This window comes from Alosa alosa, chromosome 23, assembly GCF_017589495.1.
Source record: "Alosa alosa isolate M-15738 ecotype Scorff River chromosome 23, AALO_Geno_1.1, whole genome shotgun sequence".
NCBI classification, from domain to species: domain Eukaryota; kingdom Metazoa; phylum Chordata; class Actinopteri; order Clupeiformes; family Clupeidae; genus Alosa; species Alosa alosa.
This window is the reverse complement of record NC_063211.1, coordinates 25,045,192-25,065,855: the sequence shown is the minus strand read 5'-3', so window position 1 is coordinate 25,065,855 and position 20,664 is coordinate 25,045,192. Positions and strand designations below refer to the sequence as shown.

The 20,664-nt window shown below is 45.6% G+C and overlaps 2 protein-coding genes across 3 annotated transcripts in view; one reads left to right on the top strand and one right to left on the bottom strand.

Moving 5' to 3' along the window:
- LOC125288303 (B-cell CLL/lymphoma 9 protein-like) overlaps positions 1–5,478 on the top strand; it is a 54,871-nt gene extending 49,393 nt beyond the window's left edge. For both annotated transcript variants that reach the window (XM_048234541.1, XM_048234543.1), the window contains exons 10-11: positions 2,211–2,501; positions 3,033–5,478. In XM_048234541.1, the coding sequence (XP_048090498.1) occupies positions 2,211–2,501; positions 3,033–4,123 (1,382 nt within the window). In that variant the 3' untranslated portion in view covers positions 4,124–5,478. The remainder of the gene's footprint in view (positions 1–2,210; positions 2,502–3,032) is intronic.
- A 2,385-nt stretch (positions 5,479–7,863) lies between these two features.
- gja5b (gap junction protein, alpha 5b) lies at positions 7,864–18,809 on the bottom strand. The gene is made up of 2 exons (XM_048235583.1): positions 17,839–18,809; positions 7,864–9,712 (listed from the first exon to the last, which is right to left on the bottom strand). Exon 2 carries the CDS (start codon positions 9,684–9,686, stop codon positions 8,472–8,474), a length of 1,215 nt encoding a protein of 404 aa, XP_048091540.1. The 5' UTR covers positions 9,687–9,712; positions 17,839–18,809; the 3' UTR covers positions 7,864–8,471.
- Positions 18,810–20,664: the final 1,855 nt, after the last annotated feature.

Sequence of the window (20,664 nt, the reverse complement as noted above, 5' to 3'; positions counted from 1 at the left end):
TTCTGTGCAATGGAAGATTTACCAACGCTACAAATCGGGTCTGATACAGTTTTGCCTATACATGCGAGACTGAGACGCTTGTTTATTTTGTTTTAAGTGCGCAGGGTGTGAGAGGGGAATCGATGTGCTTTGATTACAGCTTGGTAGTTGTAGTCTGTGAAATTAAAAAGCACGCGGTGTGTGTGAAGTATCCAAACAATGACACCTTCATTTCATTATGGCTGCTTTAGCAAAACACCTTAAGCTACTGTGTAGTAGGTCCCATTTAGAAGTGGCTACTTCATTCATGGCTTTCCTTGACTCATGGAGCTGCGGAATGTTATTACAACTTTTCGCCACGATATGACAGTTTAAGTCCGCTTTGATACTGTAAGGCGAAGCCATTGGTTTCCAAAGGAGATTTTATTTGTGTCGCCAGCATAGCCTATTGACAATTTATGTTGTCAATAGGCCTACCTTATAATCCTACCTGTAGCTTAGGGAAGCTAACAACTTTCTATTAGGATCTAGTTTGTTAGTTACCGCTTTGTCATAACTCCCTGATGCATTTTTGCATTTAGAATAGCCAGAGCGTATATCTCAATCGAAAATTAAACAATATCGGGTGCCTATGGACTAGGCTGGGTGAACCCAGCCTGATCTGCCCGCCATTTATTTTTTTGATTTCTTAAAAGATTGAGCTTGGTCTGATGAAAGCCAGACTAGCCATGGACCTCAGTTAAACAATGCAAGGGAACATGAATCAGCCTATATTTGCACTAACAATAACGGACAAAAGCTTTTTCAACTTTGGCCCTGTTAAAATGTGTATGAACAGTCTAGCCACGCATTTCATCAAGGCCCATTTGGACATGTCAGTTATTTGCACCACTGGTTAGATGTAAAACAGCACTTCGCTTCAGACTAGGCTACTGTTACTTAATTTGTGCATTAACAATAACGTTTCAGACTACTGTTACTTAATTTGTGCATTGACAATAAAGTATTACATGAACTAAAGATGACACAAATCTTATGTAGAAGAAGAAACATTCACAAAAAATCCATCCATCCAAAAATGACCTTTGTTTTGATAGCTGTTGAAAACGGCATGGAACTGACAGAGATGTTTTTGTTTATAAATACATCAAAAATAAATAAATAAATAAATAAATAACATTATGCTGATACCTTTTGCTTTTCCCAAATACAATGTAGCCTACAGGTGTAAGTGACCTTTCATCAATCCAGTTGCAATGGATGAACTGTGATGAACTGCCCTACTTGTGATTGTTTAGAGATTTTAAAGGTTTTATAACAATTCTACATCTTCTTTGGCTATTCTACAATCTATTCACCTTTTCAGCACCAGTAGGGTACTTTCTGTGCAGCCGCACACACACACTCAGGCATGCCAAACAAGCATACACAAAAGTTTCAAGAGTGGGGGATGGAGTAAAATATGGAGACAAATTGAAGTGTGATTTATTTTCAAGGAACGGATGTACAGGACTGAGCGGCGGTCATATTTTGTACCGCTTATGCGGTACATCTAGTTAGATAATGACGCAACTTTTGCTCAAACACCGACCTTGTAACGCGTGTAGGCCTGAATGAGTAGATGTTGTGGATGCAGTTGTGTCTAACCATCACTGCAATCTCCATCGTTCGAATATATCTAGTCAAACTAATGTAATTAATACATTGACAACAACAAAATATCCATGAACGATGCTGCAACAACTACTCTCCACCTGTCATTCCAACCTCCAAACTTTCCACCCATGTTTGCGATTGATCGTTAGAATGACCCTTTCTAAAAACACTAAATCCAAGAACGACTACAAAGATTGCGAAGCAAACAACCCTTTCTAGAAACACACCCCTGGCTGGTCCCAAGCAGATGTGAGCTGTGGTTCTGCTCAAGGTGTCTCCATTTTAAAAGGGATGATTTCACCATCACCCACGTTGCCTTAGTGCTCTGGGGCCCCTTGAGAGTATTTCAATTGTTATTGTCGAAGTTTAGATGAAATGGATCTAAGTATATATGGAAGTATAAGTACTGTATATAAGTATATTTGTTATTGTCAATGTTTATATATATATATATATATATATATATATATATATATATATGCATCAAATGGAGTTGGGTTGAACTTCCAACTTGCATGTGTTCCACATGTGTGTTTGTGTGCGTACTCATGTGTGCTCCTGTTCTCTGTCCACAGGCGTTAGTGCTCCCTCCTCTGTTACTCCCTCCAGCAGCTCGACCAATCAGCCGGGCTCGTTAAGCGGTGCCCCGGGTAACAGCAGTCTGCCGTCCAGCGGTCCCTACAACATGCCACCTGAGCCCACGCTATCCCAGAATCCCCTGTCCATCATGATGTCACGAATGTCAAAGTTCGCCATGCCTAGCTCCACGCCCCTTTACCACGATGCCATCAAGACTGTCGCCAGTTCAGATGACGATTCGCCCCCTGCACGGTCACCCAATCTCCCCAACAATAACGGCATCCCTGGTAAGAGAACACACACACACACACACACACACACACACACACACACAGACACACACACACACACACACACACACACACACACACACACACACACACACACACACACACACACACACACACTCACAGTTTCAGTCTGGCACTCATACGTTCACAGAAATATGTAGTGATCATAAACACATGAATACATGTATTATGTACATATATTATTATACATATATTATTACATGTATCCTATTAAAGGTGCACATTAAAGGTATACTTCAAGACCATGTAACTGTAAGTACAAGCATAAGTACTGGACTTGATGTAACTGGCTATTGAAATTTGGTGGGAGAGATTTTCAGGAAGTGAAATTTGCTTGATTAGAATCAGTACATTTTACCACAGGAAATCTTTGCATGGTCATGTACCACTTTGAGCTAGAACAAAAACAACCTTTTCTAAAGCACTGTCACGCCACCCTGTGAGTGCAACAGGCCTACAGTATGTCCTAATGTGTGCTTGTGTCTGTCTGCTCTCTCACTCCTGCAGGTATGGGCCACCCGCGCATGATGACGCCCAGCTCGTCTGGCCCCATGCCCGCACTCAGCCCCATGGGCATGAACGCCATGGGTGCCCAGCAGCTGCCTCACAGCATGGCTGGCCCCATGCCCAACCAGATGCCCTCGCCTGGCTCCATGGGGCCCGGCATGCCCCCTCACCCAGGCAACATGGGCCCAGGAGGAATGATGGGCCCACAGGGCATGATGATGCCCCCCGTGTCCCAGGACCCGAGCATGATGGGGCAGGGGCGGATGGGCATGCCACCGCACCGTGGACAAGGCTACCCTCCAGGACAGTCGCCCCCGCAGCAGGGCCCCTACGCCCATAATGGCCCCGGGCCTCAGGGCTTCCCCCCTGGGATGGGATTCCCTGGGGAGGGGGGCCCCATGGGTCGTATGGGAGGGGGCCCTGAGCCAGGCAGAGGGCCCGGAGGGGGCCCAGAGTTCGGTGGGATGTTCGACCCTGACCTCCAGGAGGTGATGCGCCCTGGGGCCTCAGGGATCCCCGAGTTCGACCTGTCGCGCATCATCCCGTCCGACAAGCCCAGCCAGACGCTCTCCTACTTCCCCCGCGGCGGTGGCGACGGCAAGCCTCCCCCACACCACGGCGGCCCGCCGGGCTTCCCTCCCCAGATGCAGGCCATGATGGGGGAAGGAAGCCCCCGGATGATGGGGGGCCCCGGGCCCATGGGACCCCAGGACATGCCAATGGGCCACGGGGGCATGCGGCCCCAGGGCTTCATGGGCCCCGGGGGTATGGGCGGTCCCGGGGGGATGGGCGGCCCTGGAGGTATGGGCGGTCCCCAGGGGGGCATGGGGGGGCCGCAGCACAGGATGCTATCGCCCGGCCAGCAGCAAGGCATGATGGGAGGCCCCGGCATGATGCAGAAAGACCGCGGCCCCATCTATACACACCCGGGTCCGGGGGGGTCCCCCAACATGATGATGTCACTGCAAGGGATGGGGGGTCCCCAGCAGACTATGATGATGCCCCAGATGAGGCCGCGCGGTGGTGTTGGGGGGGACATGGGCATGAACTTTAACCCCGGCCCCGGGAATCCTGGGAATATGATGTTCTGAGCTCTGAAAAACAGTAAACACTAAACCTGGGATGACTGATCAGAGAGCTTAGAGGGAGATTTCACTCTCGAGTTTTCCTACATGTGTGTGTGTGTGTGTGTGTGTGTGTGTGTGTGTGTGTGTGTGTGTGTGTGTGTGTGTGTGTGTGTGTGTGTTTGTGTGGACTGGGAACTTAGCTGTACACACAGTGGTACTAGTGGTATGAACTTTGACTTTCGGGATCACAACCAGACTGAGAGACTTGGGGAAGAGTTTGTGGAACCCTTCTCATAGAGAACCCTGTAGACCAGAGAGGTTGTGAACCGCAGAGTTGAAACCCTTAGCTGTACTCTAGAACAAAAATGTGCAGAAATAACTATGAGAGTGAGTAAATATGAAGACCTAAAACAAAGACAGACTGTTGGATATCACAAGGAGAATTTACATGCTTACAAGACAAGACAAAGATGGACTGAAGGCAAGGAACCTCTTCTGAGGAGTTGCAGCGTGTTTGGCTGTATGTTTACATCACACCCCATAACCTCTCTCCAGAAGAGAATAAAGCTCTGTGTGTGTGTGTGTGTGTGTGTGTGTGTGTGTGTGTGTGTGTGTGTGTGTGTGTGTGTGTGTGTGTGCGTGCGAGACGGTATGTTTGTGTGTGTATGTGTGTATGGGTGTGAGTGTGTGTGTGTGTGCTGTATTCGTGTTGTAAAAGGGATTTTACCAGTGACTTCTCTAGGTCCTTTTACTTTCTGGTGTGTGTCTCGTGTGTGTATAAATCTGGGTAAGGCAGTCCTGCCCGGCCTCTTACTGAATACTGTGCATTGTTGAAAAAGACTCTTTTAAATGTTGTTTCCTTTGTTACTCCGTTGTATGATAAACCAAACTAAAACCTCATACAGATGCTAGTATTATCGAGAAACAAAGCACAAACATGAATTAACTGTAAAGAACGCGAAGGTGTCTTCTCCTCTGTTTTGTATGGTAGGGAAACACTTCTTTTGGACACATGTCAAGGGGCGTCAGGGTGGAGATGAAGTCTGCTGGCTAAATAATGATGCTCTACCCTCTTGGGGTGATTGACTGGGTCAAGCTTTTGTGGGAGTAGGGGGGGTCGGTTTGGGGAGACTGTTGGTGGTAGTGGTTGACGTCATCATGGGAACTCGGCCTCAGACAACCACTCACCGTTGACCCCCAGTGCCACGTTACCATAGACACCATTGTGGACAAAACAAACAAGCAATTCCCACTGGCAGTTTTTTTTTTTCTGTTTTGGAGGAAGCTAGATATTGCTGTGTCTGGCGACAGATTATTAATGTATCAGTTGGTGAGAAGGGAGAAGTTCTGTAGAAATCCAATATGATGGTAATAATAAAAGGGGGCATACTGAAAAAGCTGATAGGTCGTCTACATGTTTCTGTCCCTGTGGTTTAAAGTCATTGTGTGTAACTTCACTAAAATTTGGTACAGAACCACTTCCTAGGGTCGGCAGTGGTGTTGGAAGACAAATAAAATCTATTGTTTGGTATAAACTGCCATGTTGAGTCATTTCTTTGGTGCTTAAAGAGCCACACCTCCCCCTGCTGGTGAATCTTTGACAGGACACCATATTCCAGAATGGCTGAAATTATCGTACTGATATGATGCGTGAAGTTCTTTATTAGATGTTTATTGTGCCAAAAAATCTACCCTGGTTTTAGAAATGTAATTGCACAAAACATAAGTTATATGCAGCTGTTAACCTGTCAAATATACTTACTTGGATTATGAATGATTGTATGAATGAATGGATGGATGCATGTAAGGTTCAACTGAATATAAGGTTCAGTGATTCACAAACAGAGAGTGATACCATGATACATTGCAGCGTCATAAACAGTGAAGGATCAGTGACAAAAAAAACCCATGTAGGTGTAGTAATGACATGGGAATTAAAGAGTACATTCAATCAGAAAGTGCTGATTTGTTGGCTGCACCCTGCATCCGAAACAGTCCCAAACAGTCCCATATAAACAGCCCTGTTCTGAGGGCACCCAGTCACTAACATGTGCAGGCCTCCGCCCGCCTTGTGCTTCTGCCTGCCTTGTGCCTCCATTCTGCAGCTGCTGAGGAGCTCCATGCCCAGCTGTCTGGAGAAAGTCTCACGTTCATGAGGAGCGTCTGTTACACCCTCCCTCCCGTCCATAACCCCAGACACTCCCCTCAGGTCAAACATTTCTCAAGGTCTCTCCGATCATTGATGCAGCAGGTTGCTAAATTTATCCCCGTGGGTCTGCAGACCTCTTAGCTGGAGACCAGGGGTGCCTAATATTAGACACGGTAGGCAACAACCGCTCTGTCACCAGACTCCACAGCTGCACGAGGACGACCTCTGGTATGTCAGGAGTTTCTGTAGGAGCGAGCCCCATCTGCATGCTCTTTGGGAGGTGGTGGGAGAGGAGATGAGCGCCCCCATGTGGTGGAAGGTGTGAACAGGAGTAGCAAGGCTGTGACAAAACTATGTGGAGACTCAGATTTGTCAAAGTAGTGGAAAGCCAACTGCTTTCATATTTCCCGTAGATGTGCCACATTCCAGTTACAATTCAAACTTCAAATGTCTTTGTAGATACACTTTGATACTCATTGGCTTTTCTGACATGGGCCAAAAATGATTTGCTGAAAAACATAAAAATAATTTGTGATTTGTGTATGTAATTTTCCTCGGGCAATGAAAGGCATTGCTATTGACTGTTGTGTCTTTTGAATGCATACAGCCATGCTGGCATCATGTATCACTGTAAGCAACACTGTCCTTGAGTCACAGGTGTGTGTTCACAGGTCTGGTCAGTCCTTTACCCTCAAGGACACCTGTGGACGGCCTGTGCTGCGCGGTTCTTTGTTGACAGAGTTCTGGTGGAGGTGATGGGTCAGGTGTCCGCTTGTCCACATGGGGAAGATTACCACGTCACGCATTCAGCACCTTCCAGCACCTCAGGGTCATCTTACAGCTGCTAGAGAGCAGGAGCTAGGGAGATGCGAAAGACTGCACTGGTTACACTGGTGTGTGTGTGTGTGTGTGTGTGTGTGTGTGTGTGTGTGTGTGTGTGTGTGTGTGTGTGTGTCTATACACTGCATATGGGTCTGAGTGATAATAATGTGTAAGTGTGCATTTGAATATGTGTGTCAGTGTGAGTGTGTGTGTGTGTGAGATAGAGTGTGTGTGAGAAAGAGAGAGAAAGAGAGAGAGAGTGTTTTCAAGTGTTCATTTCAGCTAAACACTGATATAATCTGATATTATACACTGATATTATCTTATTTTATGTGCAATACCTGTGTGCAGAGGGGAAACCAAAGTGTTGTTTTGTTGGTGGTCACATTTTGTAGTATGCTATTCTTATAGTACATCTTTTTTTTCTTTCTATACCTTGCTGTCTCGTTTTGCAGCTGTAACAATGCAAATATCAATGTAAAAATGCAAAAGGATGATCTTATCTCATCTCATCTTATCTTGTAATATCATTCCATTATAAAATCCCATTACCCTCAGTTAACCAGTCCTGTCCAGTACAAGTGACCCTAAGGCACATGTGAGACATTTCTGTAAGAGGCCTCAATACTGTCTCTCAAGCCACAGCATGTCTGTGTGTGTGTGTGTGTACAGTATGTGTGCACACATGCCTGTGTGTGTGTGTGTGTGTGTGTGTGTGTATTTGTTTGCATGTGTGTGTGTGTGTGTGTGTGTGTGTGTGTGTGTGTGTGTGTGTGTGTGTGTGTGTGTGGGTGGGTGGGTGGGTGTTTTGTGTGGGTTGGTATCTATGAGTCAAAAATAAAAAGTAATAACAGTCACAGCTGTCGTCTACATGCATCTATCTTCATCTCCATGCCTTGTGCTCAGCGAGGCCAGTGAGAAGATGCAGTTGTCCTGTCAGTCCATCGAGCGCTCATCAGCAAAACATCATCAGGACACCTGTTGTGCTTGAGACTCTAATCAGAGCTGTGTGGACGGCATGTGTAATCAGCTATAGAATGAACAGATACTATGTGTAGTGCAAACGATGTATTTGATTGTTTCTTCACAGTGCTAAAGCTGTACCCCAGGAAGGGAAGTGGTAGGTTCCTCTACTTTGGCTCCTACAGTATGTGAGCTCTTGGCAATACAGCGCTGTTGCTTCATGCTTATGCAAACCATATTGTCCAGTCTGGTGGAGTGCCAAATAGATGCACCTGCTCAGTGGAGGGGGAGTTGACTCTTCAGTGTGGCTGTTGAAAGCGAAATGGCCATTGCACACACTGTTCATGAGGCGATTAAAAAGTACAAAAAAAAAAAAAAAAATGTGCAGTCCTATTTTTTCTTTTTCAGTATGTTTCTCGTGCCGGCTTGTTAAAAGCCTTAGACGGCGATATCGTCCGGCCGCATGCGGACACTGGCACTGCTGGTCTTACTGAGGCGGCGCTTGTCCTTGACGAAGCCGTTGGCCAGCACCTGGGGACAGGCCACTCCGTCCTCTTGCGGGGGAGGAGGTGCCGCCGTAGTGGTCGGTGTCAGAAAGGACGGCCTCCCCAGGAAGTCCTGGGCCGTGGCGTCCAGGCCGCGGTGGCGCTCGGCAGCCATGTTGACGGAGTTCTGCTGATTGGCCAGTCGGTCGCTGTAGGAGGGGCAGCTGGGGTGGGTGTGGGAGTGGCTGTGGGAGTGGGCGTGTACGGGCGAGGGCGGGGGCAGGCATTGGCTGAAGTCGGGGGGCGGCGAGCACGGCGGCAGAGGCAGGCCATGGTGGGGCGGTTCTGGCGAGGTGGCGGTGATAGTGGACGGGGTCAAAGGTCGGCGTTCGTCCTGCCCCTGCAGCTGCTGCTCGTCCCGGTACTTGCGAACCCAGCGCCGGCACTGCTTCCAGGCCAGGTAGTAGAGCTCCAGCAGGCTGAGCAGCAGCGACACCCCCGCCACGGCCAGCATGAACACGATGAAGATGTTCTTCTCGGTGGGCCGAGAGACGTAGCAGTCCACCTTGTGCGGGCAGGGCTTGGTCTCGCACAGGTAGCGCGCGTTCAGGAAGATGCCGTAGATGAGGTACTGCACCAGGACGAAACTCACCTCCATCAGCAGCCGCACCAGGATGCTCAGGATGTAGGTGCGCAGCAGCGCCCCCCTCAGGCGGATCTTGGCTGCTCCCTCCTGGCCCTTCCCACAATCCCTCTCTTCCTCCTGTGGGTACTTCTTCTCGATTTCTCCTCCTCCTCCCTCCTTCCCTTCATCCTCCCCTCCTCCCTGGTCCTCCTGCTCCTTCCTCCTCTTCTTCTCCTCCATGCGGACCGTGTGCATGGCGTGGCCCATGTACACCAGCGACGGCGTGGACACGAACACGATCTGCAGCACCCAGTAGCGGATGTGTGCGATGGGGAACGCGCTGTCGTAGCAGACGTTCTCGCAACCGGGTTGGTTCGTGTCGCACATGAAGTCCTCCTGCTCGTCCAGCCAGCTGGACTCGGCCGCCGTGCCCAGCACCAGGATGCGGAAGATGAACAGCACCGTCAGCCACACCTTGCCCACCGATGTGGAGTGTTCATGCACCTCCTCTAGGAAGTTACCAAGAAGGCTCCAGTCTGCCATGCTTCAGGTCAACCACTAGGGGGCGCCTGTAGGGGAAGGAAGAAAGGCATTGCAGATTACTGTAATAAAAAGGTTATATATGCCATAATTTCACCATTTTCACAACTCTGAACGAGGAATCTCCACTTCAGTTGTACTGACATAAACCAACATTTTATTCCTATATGCTGGATGTTTTTATGGGGATTATTCATATATAATTTAAAGTATAGAAAAATGCAAAGTAAAGTAACATTGGTTTTCAGCAAATATATGAAGACATTCTTAAAAAAGCAGAAATTCAAGGATTTCAGTTATAACATTTCATGTCACCAAAATGAAAATGAAAAAGAAGAATTTTGAACCTGACTTCCAGTATTCCAATGACACCTTCCAGACTCCATAAACAATAAACATAAACAGGATGATATAAACAAAAAGCTACAAAAAAAATGCAATGCTATTATTTATTTTCAAACTCTTTGTATATCAAATATGAAAATCAGACTTATTCCCCTTACATGGTACTGACCACCCCCTCTGGCTCAATGACTGATATTGGTATACCGGAATGGGTGTGCTTACAGGTACTAATGGAAAGTTTTGAAAGACTCTTAATTGTCTTACAAGTTTTGTTCCCAAGACAATTGAACCGAATAAATTCACTGGAGCCGAAGCCCCTTTCCCTATCTGATGATAATATAATGGACAAGTACGTTTTAGAGGAAACCACGCCTTCTGGCTCAGAGAGCAGTTCCAACACTGTGGCATGCGTGGGAATGGATGGCTGGCATGTAAGAAGCATATATTAATAACTCCAAGTATTGACATTGACCCCAATGTCTATGGGTGTCTGTGTTTGTGTGTGTGTGTGTGTGTGTGTGTGTGTGTGTGTGTGTGTGTGCATGTTTGTGTGTGTGTGTGTGTGTGTGTGTGTGTGTGTGTGTGTGTGTGTGTGTGTGTGTGTGTGTGCATGTGCATGTGTGTGTGTGTGTGTGTATTTATGGGTCTCTGTCTGAATGTGTGTGTGTGTGTTAGCCTAACCCTAAGTAGTTTACTCTGGGGCATAAACCTTTCCCACAGCATTGCCAGCGGTGACGCTGGGAAATGAGCAGTAGTCTTGAGGAAGTCTCGTCTAAATTTACACAGAGACAAAAAAACACATTCCTGCATTTATCTCTGTGGCTTCTGGTTCTGGGACTGGACCAGGGTATGGATTTAGCTCCACCCGAGGATAGCAACATTCCACACCATCAGTCTCTTAGACTCATTTATCATTTATCATTTTTTGTTTTTAATTGCAGAGACTGTTGGACCTCCCCCATCACTTAATTATGGAATCTACTTTTTTAGACTTAACTATTAACTAATATCAATGGTTAGGTTGTGTAAGTGACTCATTATATTCTGTTCTGTCATTTGAGAGAATTCTGCTCCCCTGCGTGAAGTAAAGCTCACTATACCATTCACCTCAGGAAACAGGTGAGCAGATCAAAGACAACAGAGAGAGTGAAATTTGACCCCTCCCTCTGGTAGGTTTCTTGGGTGCCATAGAGTGGGATCAAATGTGTCACTTTTTCCCGTGTGGGTGAAACTGGGTGATACGTTCATCAATAGACACCACACGGCTAAAACTAGTGTTACAGTGACAGGATTGAGGATAAAAAGAGACATGGTTTCTCATGTGATGAGCTTGTAAACGTTTCGGGCGATACAGCAGAACAAAGAGGTGTTTGAACTCCAGTAGCACGCATACTCATACAGCAACACATGCATATGTTTATTTCCAACTGTTCTGGGAACTTCTGAACTAACAACCTGGGAGTGACTTTTGGCCACAGTCTTACAGGCGCAGCAAGTTGTCTCACTGTGTGTTCATTGTGATCTAGTCAATTTGAAAAATTAATAATATGACAGAGCACGCTCTTTATTGTTCTTTAATCTTTTCTCTGTCCTTCTGCACCAGAGAAACAGGATTCTGGTAGTGCACAGACAGCTGTTTTTCTAACCCTGGGACAGGCGAAGGGGAAGGGGTGTGGTGCAGGGGTGAGCGGCTCATGAGATTGCTCTCTTTATCACTTGGAGTTTGGATCCAACAAATGGGGTCTTCCCACTTAAGATGCTAAAAAATGGTATGTGAATTGTGTGTTAGTCAGTGCAGTGTGCGAAAGATGTGTGGGAAAGATGGTGTGTGTGTGTGTGTGTGTGTGTGTGTGTGTGTGTGTGTGTGTGTGTGTGTGCTTATGTGTGTGTTTGTGTGCTTATGTGTGTGTGTGTGCTTATGTGTGTGTGTGTGCTTATGATAAAGCCAAAAGCAGATATGATAAGTGGACAGGAATTGAGACAATGCAAAAGTCAAACAGACACAGGACATATTCTATCACACAGGACTATATCAAAACACAAAATGACCTCATCTAAAAAATGACCTAGGATACCAAACCTCATCCCTGGTCCTGTCCAGTGCCAACCCCACTTGTGCAACCAGTTATTTACTGTAAGCATATTTCTCTCCTGGATATCTGATCTAATCAGTTCCACTTGCAACAACAAAGAAGAGTGTGTGTGTGTGTGTGTGTGTGTGTGTGTGTGTGTGTGTGTGTGTGTGTGTGTGTGTGTGTGAGTGTGTGTGTGTGTGTACAGGTATGTGTGTGTATTGATGAAACACTACATGAACTAGATGTACCGCAGAGCGGTACAAAATATGACCGCCGCCCAGTCCAGCACATTTTTCCACAAAAATAAGTCACGCTGAAAGGCATATATGATTCTAACTGTTTCACTGAATTGCATTATGCACACTCAATTCTCACTGGTATCTGCTAGACAACAAGTACCAAAACATGATTAGTTCATAGATTTCACATGTAAAATACATTTTATACAACCCCACCCCATTTTGCCTGTTCATAATTCTGAAAAATTCTTGAATTGTGTGCATGTGTGCGTGTACATGTTTATGTGTGTGTGTGTGTGTGTGTGTGTGTGTGTGTGTGTGTGTGTGCATGTGCATGTGCATGTGCATGCATGCGTACATATGTCTACTGTGTGAGTATGTGTCATACGTATGATTACTGTGAATGTATGTGTGTGCGTGTGTATCTGTTTATGCACATGTGTGCATATGGAATGGGTTAACATGACCCCTGGAGGCAAACATACACAAAAAATTGGTCATCCTAGGCCCTATGGTTCTCAAGATATTCACAGAAAACTCTGTTGGTGTATGGTCACTAAATGTACACATAAATTATTGTATTGTATGGCCCCCCATGAACAAAAGTTCATGAAACTTGGCATGCATTCGGAGGGTGTCATAATGATCCTACACTTTCAATTTTGTGCAGTTTTGACTATGTCAGCCAGAGATATTGTGATAAAAACACCTAATTTTGTGATTTTTAATTTTTAACTAGGTGGCACTATACATGAAATAAGTGGTAATGTGATGGGTTGACATGGCCCCTTAAGACCAACATACAAAAAAAAGGTGGTCCTCCTAGGTCCTACTGTTCTCGAGATATTCACAGAAAACTGTCTCCGGCCACCTACAGGCCAGTTGGTGTATAGTAACATAAATTAATTTATTGTGTGGCCCCCCATGAACGGAATTCCACGAAACTTGGCATGCATTCAGAGGGTGTCATAATGATCCTACACTTCCAATTTTGTGCAGTTTTGACTATGTTAGGTCACAGATACCTGCGATTACAACACCTTATTTTTACATTTTTGTGTTTAACTAGGTGGCGCTATACATGAAATGAGTGGTTATGGAATGGGTTGACACGGCCCCTTGAGATCAACATACAAAAAAAAGGTGGTCCTCCTAAACTCTACGGTTCTCGAGATATTCACAGAAAACTGTGTCTGCCCTACCCTCCTTTCAGGGGGTCCAGTCCAGCGGGGGGCTACAGATCAAAACGAAAATTGATGGTTCCATGCTATCCATGTGGGGTTACATGCCCACCAAGTTTCGTGTACCCCGGTCTTTCAGTGTCCCGGGAATCCTTGATGGAAATTTGGCCATGCGAAAAAGAAAAAAAAAAAATCTGACTAAACCTATATGACCGCCGCTTCACTGCGCAACAGTCATAATAATCGATATAATGTGTTGTTGTTATGTGGTATGCGTGTGTGTAAATGGGTGTAAGTGTGTGTTTATGTATGTATGAATGTGTGTGTGTGTGTGTGTGTGTGTGTGTGTGTGTGTGTGTGTGTGTGTGTGTGTGTGTGTGTGTGTGTGAAAGTGAGAATGTGTGTGTATAAGAAGAGAGAGAGAGAGAGAGAGAGAGAGAGAGAGAGAGATGCAGAGAGCCAAAGAGGTGCATGGAGACAACTTAAAGAATAAAATGGCCGGGGCGCCCCGGTGGGCTCTGAGCCCAGGGTGGAGGCCTCCTGTGAGGGCCGAGTACTGCCGCACTGACCCCTGCTCCTGGAGGAAACAATCCCAAACAATATCACTTCCTCATGACAAACCACTTAAGGGCTCACAGGCCAAGATGCACAGACAGGACCAGGGAGACGAGAAGTCAGCACCGCACAATAGAGAGGATATCAAGGACAAAGAGAGAGTGAGAGAATGAAGTGGAGGGAGAGAGAGAGAGAGAAAGAGGGAGATACCCTTTCAGTTATGTACACAGAGCAACATATATTTATTCAAATATTATGTTCCAAGTGGCTGCATAAACACACTAAACACTAAAACTGAAGAGTGCAGTAGCTGTAACATCTACATACACATTCTAATCTCCTCATTTCCAGTTTATTTAGTTTCAAGAGTTTTGTTTGTACGTTCTTTATCTTAATGCCTCGTTCCGTTTATTCTCACAGTGTGCTGTGGGCAACAGGGCAACCCTTTTCAACTCTGAAATAACAATCAACTCGCATAGGAGCCAACCGATCAACCCAGCATATTATAGCAATGTCTTTAATGTAAATATATCTGTTAAAATCCACCGTGAGAGCAAGCACCTAACACACATCACACACACAAAGATACACACACACACACACACACACACACACACACACACACACACACACACACACACACACAAACACACACACACACACACACACGCATACACAGAGACACATACACTCTGCCTTCACACATTATGACGCATTTGTTTAGGGGGAAGTGACTAACACAATATACCTGCCCTGTGCCTGATAGAAGCACTTTAGGGAGGAGAAGAGAGTGGAGCGAGGGAGAGAGAAAGATTTGGGGCAAGAGTGAGCTGGTGAGTGAGGGAAAGAAAGAAAGAAAGAGAAAGAGAGGGGGAGGGAAAGAAAGAAAGAGAAAGAGAAAGAGAGGGGGAGGGAAAGAAAGAAAGAGAAAGAGAGGGGAGGGAAAGAAAGAAAGAGACGCCCATCCCTGGTTGTTTTCTTGGGGAAGCAGAACAATGGTGGTTCTGGACTAGTGGGGTGATATCGTAGATGGTGGAGGACAAAAGCAACATGTTTGTGTGTGTGTGTGTGTGTGTGTGTGTGTGTGTGTGTGTGTGTGTGTGTGTGTATGTCTCTAGGTATATGTGGGAGAGTATTCCCACGCGAGAATGTAGAACTGCCTTTTTTCCTGCCATTCTTCCATGGCCACTGATAGCCATGAAAGTAGTTTTGCTTTGGGATTGAGCTACACTAATTTTCACAGGCCAACACACAGACAGCACACACACATGCACAAACAAGAACACACACCCTGTCCCACTAACACACAGAAGCATTACACTTTTACACTCACAAAAGAGAGAGACAGAGAGAGATAGAGAGAGAGAGAGAGAGAGAGAGAGAGAGACTTTCTGGTACAGGGTAGTTGGCAGACTGTTTTTCAACCCGGGAGGCACCACATCAGAGCCCACTGACCCAAACTCTAGGTCACATTGACCCTCTGACCTGCTCCCATGCAGCTGAGAGAGTGAGGGTGTGTGACACATACACACACACACACACACACACACACACACACACACACACACACACACAAACACAGGGTGTATGTACGCACTCAGACACACATACACTCACAGTCCACTTGTAAAAGTCAGAACTAAGCTCTGCTTTCAACTGTTTGAACCCTATGACCTCTATATATGAAATCCCTGCAGCCAGTAGACAGGCGAGAGTGAGCGATGAGCGTCTCTATAGTGGACTGTGCCATAGGGGTGGGAGTACTGCAGTGGCCATGTCCCCAAAGCTCCAGTGTGGGAGATGGACCCAGCCTGCTGTGGAGCGCACCATCTCCCCATGGCCCTGTAAATATTTACACGTCTTTGTCACATGTCTGCTGCTCCGCGTTCAATCCCATTTACAGGCAATGGCACTGTCTGTTTGTGTGCGTGTGTGTGTGTGCGTGTGCGTGTGTGTGTGCGTGTGCGTGTGCATGTGCGTATGTATGTGCCTGTGTGTGTACATCTCTCAAAGAAAGAGAGAGAGAGAGAGAGAAAGAAAGACAGAAAGAAAGAAGGAAAGAGAGAGAATGTGTGTGTGCGTGTGTGTGTGAATATGTGTGTGTGTGTGTGTGTGTATGTGTGTGTGTGTGTGTGTATGAACATGTGTGTGTGCATGTGTGTGTGCATGTGTGTGCGTGAACATGTGTGTGTCTGTGTGTGTCTTTGAACGTCCTTGTATGTTTGTGTCAGAACTTCATTAATGCTTAGTGACCTAATGGCTATTCTTTCTTGCCTTCCTTTTATTGTAATAAAATGTTACAATGTGTGATAGCCAAATATTGACCCAATGCCAGGGCCACTTGTGTAAGATAAAATCACAACATGGAAAGACCTACTATTTATACACCTTATGTTCAAAGCTGGGAACTGAATAGACATTTCCCTTCCGATTCCCTACTGGGGTATTAAACAAATACCTAGTATGAGTAAGTAGCAGCTAAGTGTGCTTCGCCCATGAGAAGGAAGCCTTCACTGGAACACGCTAATCCCCATTGTCAACGTATCGCTTTCAGAGTTTATTTTGAGTTTTGTGTGTGAAGACTTAATCTTAATGTCTTGTTAGGTGTATGCGGTGTGATATAGACAGCCGTGCCACCGACACTGATAGCCTAACCAACTCACAGTGCGAGCGCGAGAGAGAGTGAGAGAAGTAAGTGAGGGCCCTCACCTCTACGCCTCCTCAGTCAAATCTCTCTCTCATTTATGGGCACAGTCTCTGTCCTCGTTGCTCTCCCCGTCTCTTGACACCTCTGGGTGTTTGACAGAGTGGTAATGCTGAATGGAAAGCTTGGCTGAGGGACAACGCTGGCGTCGCAGTAAAGGCTAAGTGTTACTGTTACTGATTACAGCTAACAACTTGAGCATGACCTACACAAACACCATCTCTCACCAAGGTTTCTATCCTGGTTCACATTTACACCGAAGTTCATCTTGGTGGTGAATAATAGTTTTTAGCATTGCAATGCCATAGAGGAACCTTTTTGTAGTGCTTTGAAGAACCCTCAAGGCGAATGTTTTTTGAAGAACCATTTAACAAATGGCAAACAGGTATGAAAATTGTAAGTAAGTAAGTATAATTTATAAATCACATTTCCATCCAAAGTGCTTCACAATAAAAGAAAGACAAAGTTTAGAAGGTGGTTCCAACAACAACTACTACAGCTGATACCTTCAGTCTTTCTGAAGAACCATTTCAAATGTAAGAACCCTTCACTTAATATAAAGGTTCAACACAAAGTCATGGTTCTTTATGAAACCATTCACTGATGAAAAGAACCATTTAAGCAGCTTTATTTTTTAGAGTGTGTATAAAACACAATGGTGCCATGTGCTGATATGATGCTGTCATATAGCTTACATGACCACCAGGCAGCAGAACTGGAACCATGACAAGCTCACAGCTACACATCTGGAAATGCGATTCTATAGCATGGCCCTGAGGCAAATGATAAACTGTAAAGGTCATAATTGTCTTACAGATACGTAACTTTTCAAGAAATGGATCAGCGTTATTACTTAACTTAATTACATTTAAGTGTATGCCGACTAAAAAAGTGAGCCACATTACCGAAGAAAAGTTAATTTAAAAATACAAAAAATATATAGATTTCATATCTATTCATATGAAATTCATAATTTCATAAAATATGAAATGCATATAAACAGATAAAAAATAAGTAAGGCCTACAAAAATGGGGTTGATGAATATGTCGTCATACCTGTGCTTTGCTTCTCTGAGGATATCAAAGGAGTCTCTCACTGCTTACAGGGCAGGTTGGGTGGGTATCAACTGAACAGGACAGAAGAATTTGTTTCTGTTTAATAAGATAGTCCCTCTACTCTTGTGCGTATGGAACTTGAGGCTTGTTGTCAGTAAGAGAGGGTGACTCTCCGATGAGCAATCAAGGTTACTGGTCAGGCGGTCGTGATCACTGCTGTCAGATCGATGACAGAATCTTGGTCTCTTCTGAGGAAAGTTACTTCAGATGACTGGAAACTAATAATGTGTGACTGAAAAGTAAAGATGCGAGAAGAGTTAGAAGCTCAGGTGAAGAGTTCAGGAAGGTCAATCATCTTTGCCTTGGGCAGTAGGATGCACTCTGCCACTTGAGTTCAAGTTCACGCAGGTCTCTGGTCTCAGGCGTGGACAGCGACAAGCCTCTCCGCTGGGCTGGGTGGCAGTGACAGTGGCAGCTGGGTTACCAAGGCTGGCGGAGCTTTCACTCTCTCCTTCTCCAAGAAGCAGTAGAGTGTTCTGTACTTGTTGGTTCACTTTGTGATGCTCTCTCTGTCTCCCACTGGATCACTCTCAGACCAGTGGCAGAGTGTTGAGGGCTCCTTGTTGAAAAGGAAGTCTGCAGCTCATCTGCTGATGGTAGATGGTGGTTGGTCCTTGGTGGCTGGACGGCTGAAAACAAAGACAGACTGACGGAAAGGCTCTGGAGCTACAGAGCGTTGGAGAGTGTGTGTGTGTTAGAGGAATGAGAGAGTAAGAGTGTATGAGTGTGTGTGTCCTCCTTAGGCATGGGTTCCTGGCTGACAAGAAGCAGCAGATGTCCCTAGGCAGCAGTCACACGGCCAACAGAGGAACAGCCCCACCAGTGGGGCACTGTAAGAAGCACACACACACAACACACACACTCTCCCAAACACACACATAAACACACATTCACTCAAACACATATACACACACACACACACATGCACACACTCTTTCTCTCCCTACACACACACACACACACACACTCATACATACACTACTTCTCCTCCCATAGCTCCTTTCTTCCCCCCTGTCCTCCCTCCTTCCCCCTTCTCCTCCTCCTCTCCTCCCTCTCTGCTTTCCTTTCTCTCCCCTCACAATGCCACGGCTGCCGGTATGCCCGCCCGCACGCCTCTCTATTTTAGTGTGGAGAGTATCTCCCCATCAGAGGAGGGAAGTGGGATTGTGTTCAGAAACAATGAGGAGGTCCACACAGGCCCCCCTGAGAAGAACCATGCTCGCTAACACACACATACGCACACACACACACACACACACACACACACACACACACACACACACACACAAGTAACTTGTTTACGTAACATACATATCAGATAAGCTTATACACACTGGGGCAACACACACATGCATACACACACTGGTCACACACAAACATAAACAAATATACTGTATATATATATATATACTGTATATATATATATACAAACAACTTCCACTACACAAACCCCAGTACATACAGAAACACAGAAGCATATAGACATGCATGACAGAGAAGCAGAGAAAGAGAGGCAGTAAAAGTTGTGAATCACATTATTTTAAACAGGATGAAATTGATATCTAACATAGAGACACAGAGACAGAGAGAGAGAGAGAGAGAGAGAGAGAGAGAGAGACGACATGGACTTTCTGAGCCCTAGGGGCCACAGCTAGAACTGGGTATGGAACACTCAATGGGTGCACCACAGTTGATGATGATGGTGTGTGTGTGTGTGTGTGTGTGTGTGTGTGCACATGGTGGTATAGATGCCCACATTCTCTCTCTCTCTCTCTCTCTCTCTCTCTCTCTCTCCCTCTCTCTGCAAGCGTGTGTGTGTGTGTCCATGTGTTTGTGGGCCACTTCAGTGCTAGCAGAAACCCTCTTATGGGTGTGGTAAGTGACCAGGAGGGTTGTGGTCCAGTAAGAAATGGATACAGCTTATATGTATGAACTATAAGAGTGGTCAGGGGATTGGGAGAGGGTGGATATGGGTTATGGGTGAGGGTGTAATGCTTGTGAAATGGGCACAACAATCTATTTATAGCCATTTATTCTAATATAGATTGTTGTACACTCTTCCACCATTTCAGTCTATAAAAGAAAAAAAAACTTTAGTAAAAATGACAACAATTACAACAGCTCTTCGAGGGTGTAGTTTTCCATACTTTTGATGACTGTGATGTAAGTACTTTGAATCAAACGTGACAGAGAGAACACTAAGCAGATGGAATGAATGAAGGCAAGAAAGAGAGGGAGAGAGAGAGGGAGGAAGAGAGTGGGACAATGAAAAGCAAACATCTATTAATATGGCACTTCCAGAGCCATTAAACTGCCAGACACATTTGGGCACTAACATGCACGTCTAGTCCTGACTCTCCAGTCTGAGACTCTTCTGGAACATATACATGACAAACTGTCAAGCTTTTTTGGATATTTCTGCACTGTATCTCTTTCTTTGCATTCAGTAAAAACCACAATTTGTGGTAACACTTTACTTGAAGGTACCTAAGAATGACATGACACTGTCATAACCTTAAAAATCCCAACCCTAACTTGTCATGACAAAAGCCGAATGACACTAATGACAGAAGCGTCAGAAGCATTATGTCATAAATGTTTATGACTTGTTTATAATGTTTATGACACATTCATGACACTGTCATGTAAACCCAGTTTGTTTTAATGCATATTCCTTCTCCAAAAGCTTTTTCTCTCGAAGTGCTTGGCAAATATTTTCTCTCACTCTTTAGCGCCCCCTCCCTGTGTAAAGTGCAGGTCATCATG

What these genes read in the sequence shown, in the direction of transcription:
- gja5b (XM_048235583.1), bottom strand. Translation starts at nt 9,686, where the DNA reads ATGGCAGACTGGAGCCTTCTTGGTAACTTCCTAGAGGAGGTGCATGAA.